The sequence below is a fragment of the Hibiscus syriacus genome, unplaced genomic scaffold (genome assembly GCF_006381635.1).
Source record: "Hibiscus syriacus cultivar Baekdansim isolate YM2019G1 unplaced genomic scaffold, ASM638163v2 tig00003041_pilon, whole genome shotgun sequence".
In the NCBI taxonomy this organism is placed as follows: Eukaryota; Viridiplantae; Streptophyta; class Magnoliopsida; order Malvales; family Malvaceae; genus Hibiscus; species Hibiscus syriacus.
In genome coordinates this window covers 4568412-4590020 of record NW_024061960.1, presented here as the reverse complement: position 1 = coordinate 4590020, position 21609 = coordinate 4568412, and the positions used below count along the sequence as shown (strand labels likewise).

General features: G+C 32.5%; 1 protein-coding gene, 1 long non-coding RNA gene and 1 pseudogene across 2 annotated transcripts; 1 reads left to right on the top strand and 2 right to left on the bottom strand.

Moving 5' to 3' along the window:
• Nucleotides 1-1265: 1265 nt before the first annotated feature.
• On the top strand, nt 1266-2102 carry LOC120173382 (annotated as a pseudogene).
• Nucleotides 2103-10944: 8842 nt separating this feature from the next.
• Nucleotides 10945-12376, bottom strand: LOC120169533 (S-adenosylmethionine decarboxylase proenzyme-like). The gene is made up of 2 exons (XM_039177658.1): nt 11133-12376; nt 10945-11058 (listed from the first exon to the last, which is right to left on the bottom strand). Exon 1 carries the CDS (start codon nt 12215-12217, stop codon nt 11156-11158), a length of 1062 nt encoding a protein of 353 aa, XP_039033589.1. The 5' UTR covers nt 12218-12376; the 3' UTR covers nt 10945-11058; nt 11133-11155.
• Nucleotides 12377-12659: 283 nt separating this feature from the next.
• Nucleotides 12660-13452, bottom strand: LOC120169543. Its single transcript, XR_005520669.1, has 3 exons — nt 13302-13452; nt 13132-13199; nt 12660-12684 (listed from the first exon to the last, which is right to left on the bottom strand). It is a non-coding gene; the product is annotated as an uncharacterized LOC120169543 (long non-coding RNA).
• Nucleotides 13453-21609: the final 8157 nt, after the last annotated feature.

Here is a 21609-nt window from a genome sequence, read left to right as displayed (position 1 = left end):
ACCCTGCTTTTCCTCCATTGTTGAGCCCAGAACAATCGAAGGATGTGCTGATTTCCCGCCATTTATTGTTAAATTCGAGCATATATTGTTGGGCTTTGTTGTCTTTTCTTGAAGTGCATGTTCTTGACATGGGTGTAGGATAATGATATACGCCACTCACACACCCTAATTTGCAGAGTCTTCTAAAAAATTAGGTAGACAAATCGTGTTATGAAGTTAAAGAAAGTTGATGGTTCCTCAATAGTCGTAGATGCTTTAAAATTAAATAAAAAATGGATGCTTGATATTTCTACAAGGAGAGGGTAATGCCTCTCGCTCTTGTCAGGGGTTTCCTCTTTCTTTTGTTAAAATCATTTTGAAGAGAGGATTTGAGAGACTTTTGTGTAATATATTGTTATGTTTTTATCAATGGCTCTAAATCCCTTGTTCCTTCTCATGTGTTTGTAATTTGAAGGAAATTAATTAGAAACTAATTTGATTACATTTTTGTTGACATTTTGGTTGTTGGATTGAATTTAAAATGACTCATAAGTCTATTCTTGAAGATGAACTGATTTGATTAATTTCTCATTATTTTTTTGATTGAGCTGAAAATGATCAATTCGTCTATTCTTGAAGGTTTTTTAGGTTAAGGGATGATCAGTTTGTCATTGAATCATAAAAAAGGCTTGCTTTTATCCTTGAAAGTGCTGAAAAAGCTATTTTTTTCTTTCTTTTTTGGTATAAATTTTCTTTGAGAAACTGGAACTAAAATGAGTTGAGTTTGATTTTATATGATCTTCATTAGCGTATCCATTTTCTTGGGAAATCTTATTACAATTTTACAATTCAATGTCTATATGTAGATTTGATAAAAGTTGAAGAAGCACTTCAAACATTGATGTCAATGATGTCTATTGTTTCTAGGTTTTTTGGTTTGAAATCTTTTTTATAGCTTATTATCGAGTTAAAACTCGAGTCCGATGAGGATTTAGAGGTAGTTGTTCTAAATATTGGTTGCACCTGTGAAAGCTTGTTGTTGTTCTTCCATAGTCTCTAAGTTCTAAATGGTAATTGTTGTCTCGTTTATGGATACCTTACATTCACCAATGGTGTTATTAAGACAATGCTCCTTTGATACTCAATGAATATGGAGTTTCTCACTCGTTCGTAATTATGAATTCTGTTTGATAATTCAATGTCTTCATTTTCTTTGCTTTATATTCAAGTTTTGATGTGTAAAATCATATGAAGTGGCTTCAATCTGATCTTGATCCTTTTTTATTTCAGGGAACATCTTTGCTTTCAGGCTTTTCGTATCGCCCTTGTATGTTCTAATTTCCAAGTTTTAAGAATTTATTATTGAAATGAATAGATTGGAATATCTTATCCTCTAATTAGTTCTGATTATTGTCTTTTGTTTTAACATTTCAGACCCACGTTTAAAAGAATTATCAGAAACCAGTCTACTGAGAACTTCTCGGGATTGCCTTATATATATGCTCTCTTGAACTACTTGATCTGTACGTGGTATGATGGTTAATTCGATCGGTGCAGTTTTTCAAATGACCTACATTATCATCTTCATCGTGCATGCTGATAGAGAGAAAAAGGTTATCTTTAGATGCATTTGTTTTTACAGTCCATTTGTTTCTTAAGTGCACTCTGTAATCTGTATTGTTCTCATGTTGCCTGGACTCTTGTGCTCTCGTATGATATGAGGAGCCTCCTCTCGTATGATATGAGGAGCCTCCTCTCGTACCATCGGTCTAGGTGTTGAATATTAAGTACTTTAAGAAAAACGGGAAGTCCAGGTACCATAGGTGTTGTTTTCCACTGTCAGTCATATTCTCTGTGTTGATGGCAGATTAGGATGATTGGGTTGCTACTGGCAGTTTTTGGCTTTCTCGCAATCATAGTTGCTGGAAGCTTGCAGATAGCCGATCGAGGAATGCGATGGATCTTTGTTGGGTTATTAAGTTGTGCTTCTCTCGTATCAATGTTTGCTTCCCCGTTTTTTATAATCGTAGGTTGGTTGATCAAATGCGCTTGTAGTTTTCTTTTCTCTTATACTTTGATTGATTTTGGAAATTTTTTAATTTTTTAATGACATGATCTTTGTTCCCATAATTTAGTAATTCGAACAAAGAGTTTTGAATTAATGCCATTCTATCTCGCCCTCTCAACATTCTTGCTGATTATTGATGCATGGTCTCGTTTGTTGTATTTTCCTGAGCGTGTTCCATTTCTTTGTCTGAACAAATTTGTTTGTCATCACTCTGAGTTAATAAGGGGAAGTGTCTAGGCTTTGCATACATGAGCGAAGCATAACTCGATTTCTGCTTGAGACCAATTCGATTACATATGGCTACTATTTTTGCAACCTACCACATTTGAACACAATTTGTGCTCACTTGAATGCATAAAGAAAACCGAGGTTGATTTCCTGCCATGTCTGTTTTCACTTGTTTAACCTCAAAAGCATCACCAATTTTTGGATACGGATGTTTGAGTATGTTCCGGACGCAAATACATAAAGGAAAATTAAGGGTCGGAATAATATAGGTTCCAAACTTGTAGAAAGTTGAATTAAGAAGGATTCTCATCAGTTCTGTAGAAATGAAAAGCTAGTACTTGTTAGATTTCAGCTTAGATTAGATAACTTGAATTAGCTTCAATATCCTTTGCCCAAGTTACTCAGTTTTGACTGTTAATCATGCTAGTTTGTATCGTACCGGGATCGATGCTATCGACTGTTAAATCAATTTTTAACTACATATTTCAGATTCGGTTTAAGATTATATCAATCATGATTAAAACGATGTTTGTATTTTGAAAACGCAAAGGATTCAATTACATTCTGGGAAAAACTTTTCTTTGTAACATCTAATAGAGTACGAAAACTGAAGGAGGCCACTCAGTGTTGTTCTCACTACTGCACTGAATTTCACCTGCAATAATATAAGCTATGGGTGCATTTAATTCGATTTGATTTTTAATAAAAGATTAATCTAGCAACACAGATTTTTTAAAAATCGAAACTGAAATCGAATCAAATGGCATAAAAAGCATAGTTTTCTATTTAATTTGGTTCAAATTTACGATTTTCTATTGTTCGCTATTTTTTAGATTCAACAAACAAAACTTAAAGCTTAAACAGAGTGCAAATATTACAGCTTTAAGTTCATAAAGAAAAAAATATTAATCTTTAAGGTTTTATTTATTTAAGTTCATCTTATAAACAATGTTACGTTAGTAGAGAATTGGGTGTAATCGAGCTGAGTTAAATTCAAACTTGATATATATAAATCTAATCTAAAATCAAGGTAATACATGTTTAAAGGTTCTCAACCAATATACGTTGTTGCTCGTACCTTTACATATATAATATTCTAATTCAAAATCTCAAAATCTCAACAAACCACTAAGTCTTTAGAAGTGCTTCTCTGTTGTTAATTTCATTCAAGACATTGTAGTAAAAATACAATATTGATTTTAGCTATGGAAGTCGAAGAACATAAAATCGCCTGATCGGAACTTCTCTTGATGAATCATCAGGCAACTGCCTTCTTTCACTGTACAAAATCAGCTCACTAAACCACAACATACATTTCCTCCCGTAAGTATCAATCATTGCCAAACCGACAACCCCGAGTTATGACTTTGCCACTGCATATTCTTCCAATCCTAGCAAGAGCGGGTGCCTCTCCCTTCACATTTTAGCTCTGCTCACACCATTTCACATCCACCAATCTGTGACTGTGTTTTGGTCCACCATCGGCAACCACAAGCCTTCCATTTGAAACCATGGCGGGACAAAGACCAACAATGGCGGATGCAGCACAAATGAAGATAACTGCTTCTTCAGTTATGAGTTTAGTAACACGGGTTGTTGTTCTTATCGAAAGATATACTCTATGCCCATTTTTTAACCATGCTAAGACTAAACAGAAACCCCTATTACCAAAATCAAGCCAAAACCAAGCGAGGACTACGTCTCATGATCTGTACTGCATTGTCTCTACATTCCAGTGAGTCGTGACGACGACTGCTGCAGCACCAACTGCACCAAACTGGGTTTGCACGTGCAAGAGCTTTACATCAACAGGTAGTATTTGCTCGGTCTTGGATTTAGTTTGGAACCTATATTATTTTATATATATAAAAAGATAAATAAATAAATTATTGTATATAGAAAATGTAATAAATATTATATCTTAGATAACAAAAATAATTTACATCTTTTTATTATTATGAATATCTATGAAGAATTTTTATTATTATGAATATCTATGAAGAATTTTTACAATGTAAACATTTAGTTACATGATGTAAAATTTTAATATATTTTTACATAAATTATGTAAAATTTAATATTAATTAAAATTAAAATAATACATGATATATTTAAATACTCAAGTAATATATTATCAACAAATAGAATTTTTATATAAATAATTTTTATTTAAACATTTAGAATTTAACTTGTTAAAAAATAGAGAACAAGGACAATTTGGTAAAATATACATTTCAGTAATCTTTTATTCCTTCAACCAAACACTGTAATCTTACATTCCTGCCAAACCAACCAAACACAGTAATGTAACATTCTCAGTAATCCTATTCCCTGGTAATATTTTATTCCCACTGGTAATCTTACATTCCGTGAACTAAACGCACCGTAAATGGTTGGTCCGAGTCTGACCACCGTATGGCCACTTGCTTCTTTATTATCGTATCTGGGTGACCCTGGAATACTATATAAGATAATAAGATAAAATAAATTACTCCCACAAAATAAGAGAATATAAATATTATTATTTATTAATTTTTATGAACTTTTTGAATTAAATAATTTTAAAATTAAAGAAACATACAAATTTAATAGCACAGAAAGAGTAGTACTCTACTCCACAAATTTATTTGTTAGATTTGGTGGGATGTAGGTAACTAACAATTGGAGCCGCGTCTGACCCATTCAATTAATCCCAATTTTCTTCTTAACAATCTTTTATCCCAATCTTATTGGGAGCATATATATCTTCTTCAAAATCATATTTTATTATAAGTTTTACTATACGACAATCTAATTTAATATTAAAAATAAGATATAATCGAAAATATTATTTTCTTTTAACCATTTTATATTAAATTCAAACTAGAATATTATATTTTTTTAACATTTCTGGTTGAGTCTAAAATATTAAAAAAATAACATTTTAAATTATACCCAAACTAAAATGTTAATAGGAAAAAAAATTCCGATTATATCTACTTTCACAATCTTTTAACCTTAAATTAAGTTATCCTTGAATTAGATTATCTTAAATTAAGTTGTCATTGAAATAGATTATCCTTCCTTAAAATTTCCCAATTCCCAATTACTACCGCAGAGAAAAAAAATTATCATCAAAAACATCTTAACAGTTGTTGGCTCTTGTAACCATCAAACTCGTGTTAATCTTCAAATATGTTTATAGGATTATTCAAAAAAGTTGATATATTTTAGTTGTTTGATTAGTGAAATCTCTATCACGCCCCAAAATTTCGGGTCAAAATATTAATAAAATATTAAGTAATTACGAGGATTTAATTGATATTTTAATAATAATTTTAGGTAAATCTGTAAATCAAGGACAATACAGGGACTCGACTTGTAATTTACCTTTAAGCTAAAAATATCTTCAGGAAAAAATATGTGGTAGTTGGGAGGCTTGAACTTTAACTTTAGGGTTATGGTTGTACATACCTTAACTGATTAGGCTAGGGTACTGTTTGTGACTCTTTTATTAAATATATATTTTATTGGTTAAGTTCGGGATATAATACCCCAAAATTATTTCTCTGCTCGAAAAACCCCAAACCCGATCCTAAATTTTTAAACCTATTTTCCCCGAAAATAACCCCCACTGTCGAATCATCTTCGTCCGGCCTCCGTTGTCGTCATTGACCCTACCAGTGTGACCATCTACCTCTTACAACCAAAACCCGTCTATCCCCTTATCGAGTAACATCGTCGTACGTCGAGGAAACCATTTGTCACTGTTGATTTTTCCATTTTCTAGCCAATCCAATCGGCATTGTAGCACATCGCCACACCCATCAGCTTCATCGGCGACTTGCGAACAAAACCCAAATAATCAACGCCCTCCATCGTTGCGTTGTCGTCATCCACCGTTTGGGGGAAGTTTTGAACGTTTTTCGGTTGATTTATCGTGGATTTAGTTGATTAATGACCTGTTGTGGGTTTATTGTGTTGAAACTATGCTTCGGGGATAGTCGGGCCACCTCCACCGAAGTTTTGCTAGCCGCATGCACCGTCGATGCGCGTGGGGCTTCTCGGTTGACCTATAAAACCTTTTAGAATGGTCTGATCGGTCTGAAGCGGTCTGAACTGGTTTAAACCGATCTAATTCAACTTGGATTGAACTGAGTAAACCCGAACTGGCATGAGTTAACCCAAATCGGCTTGACACGTTGACTTTGACTCATACATGTTGACTTTGACCTGATCGTTGACCTGCCTTTTGACCAAAAAGTTAATTTTTTAAAAAAGTAATATTTTACGTTTTTCGACGTCCTGAAGCTTAATCCGAAGTTAGTTTTTCCAAATTCAAACCCGAAATCCTTCGAATTAACATGTTAAACTCAAATGTGTATATGTAATTTAAGCAATTTAATTAAGTTCATAATGTCAATAATTGCTTACTTTATGTTGTTGTTAATTAAGGTACTCGTTGATCTCCTGAACGTTTGTCTGCTCGACCCGATTCTTCCAGATCCGTCCGTCCGCACGATCCTGTGATTACTCGTATAGTTCTGTAACCTAGTTAGATATTTAGTTTAGTGTACTACTCCGATAATAACCTTGTTCTTATATGACTTATGTTCTCGTACAATCGAAGAGTGTGGTGAAGCTGGTGCTCGATAGATCTACCAGACTGTTTCGTTTTGTGATGTGTGTTCCTTGTGTGTCATATATATGTTTTAAATATTTGTTTGAAATACCATGTGCACATGATTATTTTCTCTGATTTGAAATCAATTGTTTTCTCTTATTTGACTATCGTATGATTTATTTGATTTAAGTATGATTCCTGACTTACTGTATTTTAAATCATGTTTACTTAACACATGTTCTCTGGTTACTATTTTTACTAATAAATAAAAATATGTCTGAAATCTGATTTCAGGTTACCACTGGTTACTGTCTCAAAAATGTTTTTATCTAAGGTACTTTGGGATCTGGTATGAAGTCTCTGCAGGTTCAGCTTCGATTAAGCTGGTAATTTCTTATATAGGTTCAGCACCGATCAAGCTGATAATTTCTTATAGACCTAAGACGACCCTTGGATGGGCTCATGGCCCCAATAGGCCTAATAGTAAGACCTTATGGACCCTAAGGTACTTCTTTATGGTGGTTTCTCTGCTATGTGCATTGGCTAAGTCCTTATGTGTAACATCCTAAAAGTCAAGTTAGTGACCAAAATAGAATTTTTGGAACTTTGATGTATAATTTTGAAAGATTGAAAAGTTCAGGGATTTAATTGGAGAATTTTTATGTTGGATTTAATAGTAAAGTTTAAAAGTAATAAGATTAAAATGGTCATTTGACAAGAAAGATTTTTTTATCTTTCTTTTGTAGGTTATATATATCACGTGGGGCTTAAAAGGAAAAGAAAATAGTTCTCCAGAAACTCTATTCTTCTTCAGCCGTGGAACTTCAAGCAAAGGTAAGATTTCTTGTTAGTTGCTTTTTAGCTAAATTTAAGATTGAGTTATGATCATTAGATAATAATTAAGCTTAAGGAAAGCTTAAGTTATCTTAAAATCAAAGGATGAATGAGTTAGGAGAGATTAAAGATTTGGAATTTTTGAACGAAAACTTGGAATAGAGTTGATAAGTAGAATTAGAAGTTAAATTTGACTTGTCAATGGTTGAATTAAGAGATATGAAGTGTTAGAATTGGATTTAGAACATGTTGAAAATTGAGTTTAATTCTTAAATTCCATGAGGTGGATAGGATTTTGGGGTTTAAGATGTGATAAATGGGTATTAATGAGTTTAAGCATGTGTTTGTGAGTTAAGAATATGATAGGGGATGAAACATGAAGTGTTTAAGTAGATTTAGAGTGATTTTCGGGCTTAAAAGTGAATTATGGGTAAGGGGGTATCTGTACCCATTCATCAGGTACCGATACCTCAAGAGTAAATTTCAGGAATATATTCAAAGGGTATTGATACCTTAAGGATGGTATCGATACCCCCTTGAAATGAAAAATTATCGAATGTAATTTGGGTATCGATACCTAGGCAGTGTATCGATACCTCAGTTAAGGGATGTATCGATGCCTTATAGGGGTACCGATACCTACTTTAAATAAAAAATGAATTTCGCATTTCTTTTAGTTTAAGAAATGAAGGATTAAAGTATGTTATTTATAATACTGATATATATAAATGTATGATTATGTAGACATCGAGCGTAAGCAAGTTCCGGAACGACTGAAAGATTGGAATTGATCAAGAAGATAAAGTAAGTCATAGGAGTAATTGATAGCAAGCGAGGCACATGTGAGTGCATATTAAATAGTATATGATATTTAATAGAAATAAGACTTGTGACAAGTCTATTTCCTATAGTATTATGCATGAATTCATGAGCATGAACATGTGTTTGTTAGGAGTATATGAATTATACGTTATTGCATGTGTGACACGATTGCTATGAATACATGACTAGGGTGATAAGACATATGAACGGGTATAAGTGATATATATGTTTATATAAGTTATATGATATTGACATAATGAATTATATGAATATATGATAGGTATTATATGATAATGATCTATTAAACAATACAAGAATATTAATTGAGCTACTTAATAATAAGTCATAAGGTCACATGCATAGGTAATATAAGTTATAAGATGATAATATAGAAGAACATAAAATAAGCCAGATGATATGTGAATATGAAAACTTGACATGAGTTACCCGATAATAAGTTATGTGATTAAATGAGAAATGATATGAATACCTGCATAGTTGATGATTTGATTGCATATATGAAATAAGTGATGTGCTTACATGATCATAAGATATAAGATAGGACATGAGATATATGAAGAGAAAATATAGGTGATACGTGAAAGTGAATCATATGTCTATATGAATATGAGAAATGATATGAAAGAGAATGCCCATGTTATATGAAATGAGAGTTAGAGGTATAGTTGGCATGCCAAGAGTCGAGGGTTACCTATGTCTTTCGAGACATATGGACAATTTACCTATGTCATTCGGGACATATGGACAGGATTACCTATGTCATTCGGGACATATGGACAGGATTACCTATGTCCTTCGGGATATATGTACATGTTACCTATGTTCTTCGAAACATATGGATAGGTCCTTCGGGATACATATTTCATATGCCACTTAGTGGATTTTATACTAGCTGTGGTGACAGCATATGTGTGCACAACCTCATAGTACTTGCATACCTTGAGTTCTCAATCATGTATATGGCTAATAAAGAGATAACTCTGAATACAAATATATGTAATATATATATACATGATGTGTGATGTGAATTGAATAAAATGATATATGTGTGTGTTATGGGTTATTGAATATGTTATAAGAATGAGTTGTAAGATATATGATATGAACAGAAGAGATTATACGAACCAGAGATAAGAAATATGAATGATAATAATGTATGAGTATGATAGAAACATAAATGATGACATGTGTGTGTGTGTGTGTGTGTGTGTGTGTGCGCGCGCGCGTGCGTGTGCGTGCGTGTGCGTGCGTGCGTGCGTGCGTGCGTGCGTGTGTGTGTAAGGTCAGTCACTCCTTTACGAAGTTCAGATCAAAAAATAAATGGATATAATTATATACTTTGTTATATTAAATATAGTTTACATGTACTATAGAATTGTATTGCGTAAAACCAAACGTTTTAAATTATGTAAAATAACAATTTTTTTTTAATGAAAGTTAAGATTTTCATGATTTTTATAAGAGAAAAGTTTTGAAAAGTCAATGTGAAACCTCGGATTTGGATCCGGGTCTGATGCGGGTTGGAGGTGTTACATTATGGACCTGATGGCACACCCCTCAGGTGGACACCTACGCTTCAGCTAGGGTAAGATCTTATGGACCCAAGGTGTTCCTTTATGTTGGCACCTAAACCCTTTGGGCTTAGGGTAAATCCTTATGTATGTAGTTCTTAAAAACTGCATATAGTGTACCGTTGAAGGGTGATTCTGTATTTTCAAACTAAAAATTCTACCGATATTTTATTACTTTAATAATAAACTGATTTTGGAAACTTAAGTATATATTTTATTTCTATACTATTGAAACACTGAGCACTGTGGTTCATTCCCTTAAACTTTTTCCCTTCATATATTATTTGATAAGCAACTCTAACACGATACTTGAAGAATCGACATATTTGTACAATATAATTTTGTTATAATATTTTAATATTTCAAGGTGATATGCCTATTATTTTGATATAATGATTTATGATTTTTTTTTATTTCACCTTTGATTGCTATATTAGTACTACTAATTAAAGATATTTTATTTAATATTTCAAATTTTCTACCCCTTGATTTATGTTTTACCATTATAATTATGTTTTAAAAAATTATAATGTATTAAAGAATATATGATTTTTAAAGTGGTAATTACCATTATAATTATGTTTTAAAAAATTATAATGTTTTAAAAAATATGGATTTTAAAATGGTAATTATTTTGAAAATTTTTATTATAATTCACTATCTAACCTGGGTCCAAGGTTACAATCTCATTTTCGTTCATTTCGTTTAATAATCCACACACGACCGCTTGAAAAAGGATTTCAAGCTCACAATTCACGATGATGACCGATCATTCTAAAATAAAAACTTAGACATAATAATGGTATTACATTCAACTCTGCCACGGAAATTACACTTGCATCATATCAAGATACATATCTAGTAATTAACACACGAATTGAACGACGCCATGCCCTCACGAGCAATTTATTTGAAATAGAAAACATAAAACCATAAAAATGCTCCAGATATCGTGCTCTCACAAATATAATGCATGCGTGAGGAGCAATTTATTTAACAAAAAAACAACACAACGCATAATAAAGAGAACTAATCTTCCTCCTCTTCTTCATCTTTCCAGCAGCATTTCAAGGTTGATCTTGGGGATCCACAACTCCCAACGCTGAACTTCTGGTACATAATGGATCCTCCAGTACCAAGCCCTTCAATATTCATTTCACCACAGCAGTATCCTTTTACATCCGACAAACAGATTTGCTCAAGTGACTGACCCACAACATCAACATGCACAGCAATAGAGAAATCATTCGGCTTGAAACATGCCAACACCCGTTCAACAAGCTGCTTCAGATCTACTACTTTCATGTCATATCCCACAGCTTCAAAACTTGAATAACTAAAACCATCTTCTGGAGTAACATGAATAGTAGAGATTGCAGAACCTTCAATTGCATTCATGGAATAACCACATGGGTCAAATTCAAAATCACAAATGTTAGAATTCGGAAGGATCTTCCTTATGCCAGAATCAACAGTCATCATGGCAGCAGAAGATGTTTGATCTTTGTAGAAAACAGCAGCTCTTTGACTGTCTAAACCAGTCAGGCACATCTCCAAAGTATAAACTGGATCATTGGTGGGAACTGATTCTGCAGTTGCAGAGTAAACATGCCATTTTTTATTGTCCAGTCCACCAATTACACAAGCTTTGCTACCTCCTCCAAGCTTACCAAAGTATTCATCAAGAATAGCAACTTCTTCAGAAAAACTTCTGTGAGGATATGATTGAGCACCAGGGAATATGAAACTTCCACGGGTGTACCGAACAGATTTTACATAAAGAGAAAGACTGCCCGCAAGTTTCAAGATAGGAGAGATAGCAAGAAGCAGCTTTGTAGTCCCACACGTTTTTATAATGACCTTGTATGGATAGACAAAGAGACTGGACTCAGAAAGGACATAGGAGTCCAAAAAGTTGTTTGACAATGAAGAAACAATAGTGCACTCAGCCGGGCCTAGAAACTCATCCAACTGATCTTTAGACAATGCCCGAAGACCCTTCCCTTCGGGGTCAGCAAAGATGCCGGGCTCAAAAAAAACAATTTCAAGCCTCTTTTCGTAACCCTCAAATCCAATTGCAGATACAGCCATTGTGATGTCAACAAAAGCCACCGAGCTTTATAAGGAAAGCAAATTATGCAGTCGTCAGATGAGAAGAGAAATGTAAAGAAATCGATTGCCAAGAGAGAGAGGAGGAGGAGGAAGTCTAGAGGAAATAATCTAAAACTAAGCTAATAAAGCAAATAAAACCACTATTAGTGGTCAGACAAAACACTTGTGAATATATCAGGATGGTTTGCGAGCGCACTGCAAAACAAGAAAGAATAAGTATTAGTATCGATACAAATGAAAGGGCAATAGCCATCACGATCTGCAATATTCAAAGGAAGGCCACAACTTACGTTAGAGTAAGCTGCAGATCTGAATTTCTTGATTCCACCGTTTGGTCGTACGTCTTCAATGCTGTAACCGAGAGGAGCTTCGTAGAAAAAAGTTTTACTACTACTACTAGACTTCTTTTTCCCACCTTTAGACTCCATTAGAACATTCAATTTCACCTGCATAATCATTAAAACCATCAACATTAGACACATGATACAACAAATAAATCTCCACAAAGGATACATTAAATAAAAAAACTTTCAAATATATAATTTATGTTATCAAAGTTGCCTAAACTCGGATCAAACGGAAAATGTCCAGCTAAAAAGAAACAACAAAGCAACATCTAAAAGTCCTCCATATTTATCAACAATAAGATTTAAGAAGCATAAATACAAATTATAAACATACTGAAATTTTCAATTTTATAACATCTTAAATACAATATCAAAAACAACATCAAAAGCAGGGATTAAACGCATCCTCCAAGAATACATATTTTATCTCCAAGAAAAAATAATAAACCTTCAATCCAAGTTACATGCAAAATCATATAAAAATAACAATAATAATCATAAAATCGAATCATAAATTACAAAAGAAAAAAAAGAACAGGTACATACGATTCAAATTTTTAAAAATCCTCAATCAATCAATGGAAAGAAATCGTCTATCAAACTCCGTTCAGATCCTACAAGAAAACACCAAACAAATTTCAGAACATAAATTAGAATAGACGATCATTCAGATCTGAAAAATATCGAGATCAAAACAAAGAGGAAAAAGTACTTACAGAATATTATAAAAAAATTTGACGAATACAAAATGAAAAGCCTCTTCAGATAAGAAAACAATTATGATAATCTGTGCTGGGAAAATATGAACGTAGAATTAGTATCTGTGAGCGGCGCTGGCAATTTCTTCGTATGAATTTGGCAGGGATAGGGGGCAATTTATAGAAGGGAGGTAGGGCTTTTTCTCAAGAAAAAGAGACACAGCTGCTCGTTGTCGAAGTTACGGATTTGCCCCTGGTTTGTTTCGAGGAACGTTCCAGTAAATTTGTTTAGTTTTGTATTTTACTAATCTACCCCTATCTAATGGCATTAGTAACAGCTGGATTCATGGACTTGAGCGTTAGAAACGTATTTTCCACGGCTACTGGATTCATGGATCTTGTAGGGTTTTTTTTTATTTCACTTTAATTCTTATAATTATAAAAATATTGGAATATTCTTTAAAGATATATTCCATAATTTAAAGAAAAATAAATATTCTTTTGAAATATTGGCCAAGCATAACCTTTCTATTGCCTTTAAACAAAAGCAATATGTTGTAAAAATAATTAAAATACATATTTCTCGAAATAAATATTTTATTTTTTTCTATTAAAGAAAATAAAAATAGGCTGCTATCCACATTCGTCAAACAAGGCAAGCAAATTTACAAGTGGCATGCCCCACGCTATAAATGGAATAAAGATGGAAGGATACTTCGGACATTTCAAACTGCCCATTGAAACCTCCAAATTTACTATTTTTTAAACGATAACGTACACAAATAATACATCGACTATAAGATGTTGCTTTGTTGAATTATTAAATTGTTTTTTTAGTTCTTTAACTATTAAAATTATAAAATTGTTATTTAACTAGTCATATGTTTCAAACTCATAATTTTCTGTTAAAAAAATTAAAGATAACCTGAAATAGACGTAAACATCCTGACTAAGATATATTAAAATTTGATCGTAAAATCTAAAACGATTATTATATCTCAGTCAGTATATTAACGTTCAGCTTAGACAATCATCATTTTTACGAAAAAAATGATGAATTCATAACATATAAAAATAATAAGATGACTATTTTTTAACCTTTAATAATTAAAAGATTTAACAAAATAATATCATATATTTAAAAAATCATTTATAATTTTTAATAATCTAAAAACTAACAAAATAAGCTGAACTCCATTTGTATACTTTATCACTGTCTTTATTAATGTTTAGTTACTACTTAATCTTCGAAGGACTGAATTCGGAACTTTTAACTTTACACGGCTACTTTATTTTGGTCTAATTGGACGTGTCCCGTTTGGTTTTATATTTTTTTCTGGATAATTTTAACGGTGCATCATTTTTCCTTTTTAATTAAATAAATAAATTATTTATAAAAAAAAGCAAATTAAAAGATAATAAAAAGTACATTTTAATCAACATGCATAGTGAAAGAAGAAGAAATCTGATCAAATAGATTAAATTAATATAAAGTAATCGTGGATAGATTCGGTCCCCAAAAGTTTTGTGGTGAGTGCTATAAAAGGCATTGTGTGGGGGACTCTGACTTTACATTAATTTGAATTGATGACGAGGATGAGATTCTCCTTGCCCCAATCCTCTGACACGTACGTGACTCTGGACCTCTATTTTCTACATCGTTTGCTTTTTTTTTATAGAATTAATACTAAGTATTTTATTTAAAAATTACTTGATATATAAATTATTTATTTTATTTTTAATAATTTAAAATAATTATACGATAATATGGGTTTAAAATATTTTTTAATCATTGATAATACATATACACTTTATAAACGTAATTGTTCGAATTTAAGAAACGATAGCAACACTTAAAATATTAATCTAACTAAAACACATAACATTCAAATAAATAAAACAGTATAGTCTAAATTTTACGTAATGTTTATTTAAAACAAATCATTTTATTTTGAGAATATCATTTCAGTGTTTATGTTTTTAAAACATTTAATGTGATATTTAAATTTTAATAAAATATTTAATATTAAATTATATAAAAAAAATATAAACTTTAAAAAGTTACCAATTTTTTAAATTCAATTACGAAATAATCACCGCACCATTTATTGTTGCTAACCGCCATCAAAAGTTTCGGAACATATTAATATGAAGAAAAAAATATTTTTTAAATTAAAAAATTTCTTAAAATATATATACACTGCATTAAATAAATATTTAATGCATCTAGCTAACCATCGCATGCCATAATTGCCATTAACACCATCAATCACGAAGTGACGCGGCATATATATTTAATTGTAGTTTGACACGAAAACTTATCATTGCATATATTAATAAAAAAAATTGTCCTTTTCATTTATACAATAAATATTTGATATGAGAAATATTTTTATAAATTCACATATCTAAAATAACAATGAAAGTTCGACAAAAACGCTAGAATAATGTTCTGAAAAGAAAAAAAAAGATAACTCCTTTCACAAATTATTTATTAAGACACGCTAGAATATTTTTATAGTGCGCCTTCCATTTTCTTGGAGAGGAATATAAATTACATCACGTCTTCTCCATGCATCTTACATTATTTTTCTTCTATCTCGTGAATGCATATTTTTTTAAGAGAGTTCACCAAAATATGTATTTTTAACTCAGAAAATAAACTTAACGTGACATTTTGATCAATAATTTTTTATCATGAATTATTATGATATTGAAATGATAATTTATGATATTAATGTAATAATTCATGATATTTATATGAAATTTATGGTAGCTGATTATATGAAGAATGACGTGATAAATAGATTAATTAATTTTTTTTATCTTATTCGACATTCAAATTAGTTTTTTTAAATTAAGACTTTATTTAATTTTTATTTTTTTTTATTTTTTACTTTTGAATATAAAATACACAAATATTTAAAAAATTAAATATATATTTTAATTTATTTTCTTGACAAATGGCAACATCGTTTCATGCCACTTGTCAAGCCTTTTTTTAAAACTCATTATTATTGTTTATTTTGACAACTGACACGTTAAGCTGTGCCATGTGGAATTGTGATCAGAGAGATGTGTCGTTAAAGGTAAGTGTTAGATTTTAATATGAAATATTAAGCATGTAATTGGGTTTTAAAAGTATAAAGATCATATTAGAAGATTTGCCATACTTCAAAGGGAATTTCACGCTATTATCCCTTTAACACTAAAAGACAAAATAGGAGTTTAAAAGAGCTCTCTGTTCTCCACGGCCACTCAAAGTCACATGTTGCCAAGCTTTGTCTGCTTTCGTCAACTTGCAATTGCAGCCGCTCAGCACAATCCAGGGCTTTTTTTTTATATATATAATTTAATTTCATTACCTAAGAAGCAGAAAATCCTGCTACAAAATACAGAAGCAATAAACATCACAAAAAATAAAGTAAGAAAAACCACAAAGGGGAACCAAAAGAAAACCAGGAGGGGTCGTTATGGGTTGCTTGGATCAAAACATACGTGTTAAAGGAGAAAAACTTCTGGCACATTGAAGGGGGTCCTAATTACAGCTGGAGTTTCAACAGAATCTTTAAACTTCGATCGGAAGCTTTACCAATAATCACGAATAGAACCATCACCATAAGAGATATTTGGCAGGAAATTAGGATGAATGCGAATAAAGTTTCATGGCATACCTTGATCTGGTTCCCACTTCATATTCCTATACTCAACATAATTGCATGGATGGCAATTCTAGATCGACTTCCAACTCGTGATCAACTTCAATGAATGGGGATTATCACTATTGGGGATTGTGTCTTTTGTAATGCTGCACTGGAAACTCGATCTTATTTGTTCTTTGAATGTCCCACGACTTCTAATTTATGGGAGATCATTTTACAACACAATGGGTTAAAGAAATCCATTTCTTCTTGGGAGGACATGATTGTTTGGGCATGCAATTCTTGGAAAGACAAGTCTCTTATTTCCACTATTTTAAAACTTGCTTGGTGTGCTAAAATCTACGTTTTGTGGGAGGAGCGTAATCGAAGAATCTTTCAAGGAATATCAAGATCTACTGATGATCTTTTTATTTGCATCAAAGAATTTGTAGGTATTAAACTGAGGGGGAAAAAGATCAACATGTTTGATAGTGTTAATACTTTCCTATGTAATTATTGGGCAATACCAGAAGAGGCGTTCGCATAAGGCGTGGGCACGGCTTATTCATCCAGAGCTAACGCAGAAGAAGTCTTCAGTTAAGGCTTGGGCACGGCTTATTCATCCAGAGCTAACGCAGAAGAAGTCTTCAGTTAAGGCGTGGGCACGGCTTATCCATCCCGAGCTACTGCAAAAGAATCTATACTTAAGGCGTGGGAACTTATTCACCCACATCTTTCGCAGAAGAAATATTCAGTTATGGCGTGGGGACGCCATCTATCAGCTCAGTTTGAGTTTTTATCGGATCCAGTTTTTCGGTATTCATTTTTTGGACTGGTTTTCGGTATATTATTGGATCAGATTATAGCTATACACTTTTATTTGATTTGTAGCAGAATCTCTGCTTCTTTGGGTAATAAAATTCAATTTATCCAAAAAAAAAACCAGACAATTAGGCTAGAACATCAAGAAAGGCACTATTCAAGCAATGCCCCAATTGGCACACATCGCATTATTGACCAAGTCTAACCGGTTAAAAACTTTGCCCACCAGTCGGATGCGTATAGTCTCTTTGATGTCGCCTAGAAGCTCATCATTTGATTTTGCCCTATTCCCAAACAATCTGCCATTCCTTTCATTCCAAATACCATAAATGTGTCCAGACCAGGCAAGCTTAAGGATACCCACAATGAGGGACTTACCCTTGAATAATAAGGAAGCCCAAGCCAGTTCTCTCTCCCAGCTACAACCTTCACGAGAAATGCAACAAAGGTTGAGAATGGAACCCCAAAGCTCTTTAGCAAATTGGCACTCAAAGAATAAATGATCCCTTGTCTCTGCCTCTGCACCACACAGCAAGCATTTATCCGTTTCTATGTCCAGGCCCATACGCAGAAGCCTTACCCGAGTAGGGAGCCTATTAAGTAAGGCCATCCAGACGATGATACTATGCTTAGGGATACGACTCGAGAACCAGACCAAGTGGTGCCAGGGAACCTTAGGAGCTGGGGAATGAAGCTTATCCCAGATGTAACTCGTGTTAACCTCTTGGACTTGACCCACTAAGATGAGAGCAGCTTCAGGCCTGATTTTCAGCAAGTATTTGAAGCTCCAGCTAGCGTTCTTAGGGACTTCCATCTGCCATAAGTCAGCATTTCTTATGGTATAAGAACGCATCCACGCCACCCAAAGGGAGCCATCGTTTGCCAGAAGTTTTCTGATTAACTGAACAGAGTATGATTTATTCCAGCCACCAATATCATGTATCCCCAATCCACCTTCAGATTTCAGCAAACAAATAGTTTTCCAGCTCACACGTGCACCTTTGGCCGGGGTATCAGACCCTTTCCAGAAGAAACGAGAGCACAACTGCTCAACCTTCTTGATAATTGCTTGAGGAAGAATAAGTTGCCTGCTCCAGTAACAAGTAATGCTGAGTAAGACAGAACGAACAAGCTGCAAACGACCGGCAAAGCTGAGGTGCTTGCTAGTCCACAGACTAAGCTTTGCTCTAATTTTATCAATAAGGCCTTGGCAGTCTTTAACAGTCAATTTCCTGGTAACAAGTGGGACTCCCAAGTATCTCACTGGGAGGATACCCAGTTTGAAACCAGTGCTCTCCTTGATGATGCTGAGCTGCTCATCAGAGATGCCCACAACATACAACTCACACTTGCTGGCATTGAGCTTCAGCCCTGACATGGAGTAAAAGTGGTCCAGCACAGCCTGTACTCCCATGATAGAATCTAAGGTACCCTTGCAAAATATGAGGAGGTCATCCGCAAAACAGAGGTGGGTGAGCCCAATCCTCTTGCACTTAGGGTGATAGATAAAGATACCCTTTGCAACTACCATGTTTAAGAGATTAGATAAGACATTCATTGCTAGGACAAAGATGTAAGGCGATAGGGGGCCACCCTGTCTCACTCCTCTAGCACCTTTAAAGTATCCAACATGACTACTATTGAAAACAATGGAGTATCTAGGATTAGCAAAGCAAGCCCATGTCCAACCTATGAACTTCTCAGGCAACCCCATGGCATGCAATATTACATTAATGAAACCCCAACTTAAGGAATCAAAAGCCTTTTGTAGGTCTACTTTAAGGGCACATCTAGGGGATATCTTACTTCTAGAGTAACCCCTTACGATTTCCTGAGCAAGGAGAGTATTGTCTATTTGTTTTAAACAAATCCAGGGCTTTTCTTTATAAGAATAATATTTTATAAAAAAACCTGTTATCCATAAAAAATGCTCAATTAAAAAATATATAATTATAAGGTCATAATTATTTTTTAATAGTATGAAATAATTATAAGATAATATTTATTTAATTTTTTAATTATTGACCATATAAATATTGTTAAAATTTATTTTTTTAAGAATAATATTTTTTAACTATTTAAATCAATTAACGAATTTAACGTGATCACTATTTTGATTAGTAAGAATAATATATGAGATTGGATGACGGTCCAAAATGCCAGGGGGAAAGATTCTTTTCTTGACAAACTAGGCAAGAACCGGCATTTAGGTAAAATATTGTATTCTTGTTCGTTCACACTATGTGCCTTGTTTATAATTGTGTCGGCAAAACAATATTTTTTTTTGGCTGTGCTCCTAATTTTTTTAATAGTTGTGTTCTAATTAATCCAAATTGATCTAAGTATCGCACTTGATTTTTATAGATGAATTTTATAACGAGGCTTTTGTCGTCTTACAATGAGGATTTTGTCGTCTTACAATGAGGATTTTCTAAATATACAAGACATTGAACTCGATATATACTTAAGGGATATCAAACTGCTTTACACTTGTATCAATTATGTTGGTGGCAAGACAAATACTTGATATTTCAGTTCTAATATTTTTAAGTAATTTTAATTTAGGGTAAAGTACACAAATAGTCCATCGACTATATAATATTATATTATTAAGTATTCGACTATTAAAAATTATAAAATAATCTCCTAAAAATAGAGAGTTGTTTTGTTGAGTCTATCAACTATTAAAAGTTAAAAAAACATCATTTGACTTTTTATTATGTTTTAAACTCGTTATTTTCGGTTAAAAATTAACGATTGTTTGTGTTGTGCGTTAAAATGTAGACTGAGATATGATAGTTGTTTAAGATTATGAGATCAGATTTTATTATATCTCAATTAATAAGTTAACGTCCAGCTCATACTACCGTTAAAATTTTAACAATAATTAACGATTGTTTGTGTTGTGCAATTTTATAGCTTGAGCATCACATGTATACAAGTGTCGAATCAAGTTTAAAGGACCTTACATTTATTGTTGTGCCGTCCAACCATCCAAAATAAATGCCCCTGACAAGGTCAAGTTAAATTGCATCTACTCCACTTAATTTTCACACAAAATTAACTTCTCAAGCCCACCCACTTAAACCATAAACATAATTTAATTTACCCAATAACTCAACTCCATATTATTTCTGAGTTAAGAAAATGCCAGTAGAAGCTTGGTGCATTTCTGAGTTAAATCGTTAGGTAATCAATGAAATGATATTTACTTTCGTATATGATTCAGATAGGCCATTTATAATTTAATTTTAACTAGTTTGATGAGTCGTATCAACAAGTGGTAGACTCTACGTGATATTGATTGACAGTGAAGATTATGATAGAATAAAACTATTAGATACGATTGAATGTGATAAAGATTAAAAGTAGGTCGACAGTATTGATGCAACATCTTTAATCCCAGAATTGAGAATATATAAATCAAAATCTAGTAAATAATTATTTTATTCATTTTATAAAGCTCAATATTCACACGTAGTTAATTTTAATTCGTTAAATTAAATGATAATTTGTTTCAAATTAAAATTTGATGGTTAATTGATGTATTAATAACATGTGTACCACATTGAAATGTGTAATATCCTAAAAATTGTAGTGTTAGGATCCTGTAAATTAATCATTCATTTAATGATTTCAGATACTATTATGTTATTGATAAAAAAAATACGAGGACTAAAAGTAAGTTAATTAGCCTTGAAGGGAAAGTTTTTGGAATTTGAATTTTGGGATTAAATTGTAAATATTTGAGAGTTTGAGGGGATAAATTAGTAAATTAGCCAAGTCAAATATCAAAGGTAGATAAATAAAAATTTATATAATAAAAAAATCTCTAACATTTAATTAAATAATCATTTTGATTC

Excerpts from the sequence above, each read along its gene's own strand:
- LOC120169533 (XM_039177658.1), bottom strand. The coding sequence starts at position 12,217 with ATGGCTGTATCTGCAATTGGATTTGAGGGTTACGAAAAGAGGCTTGAA.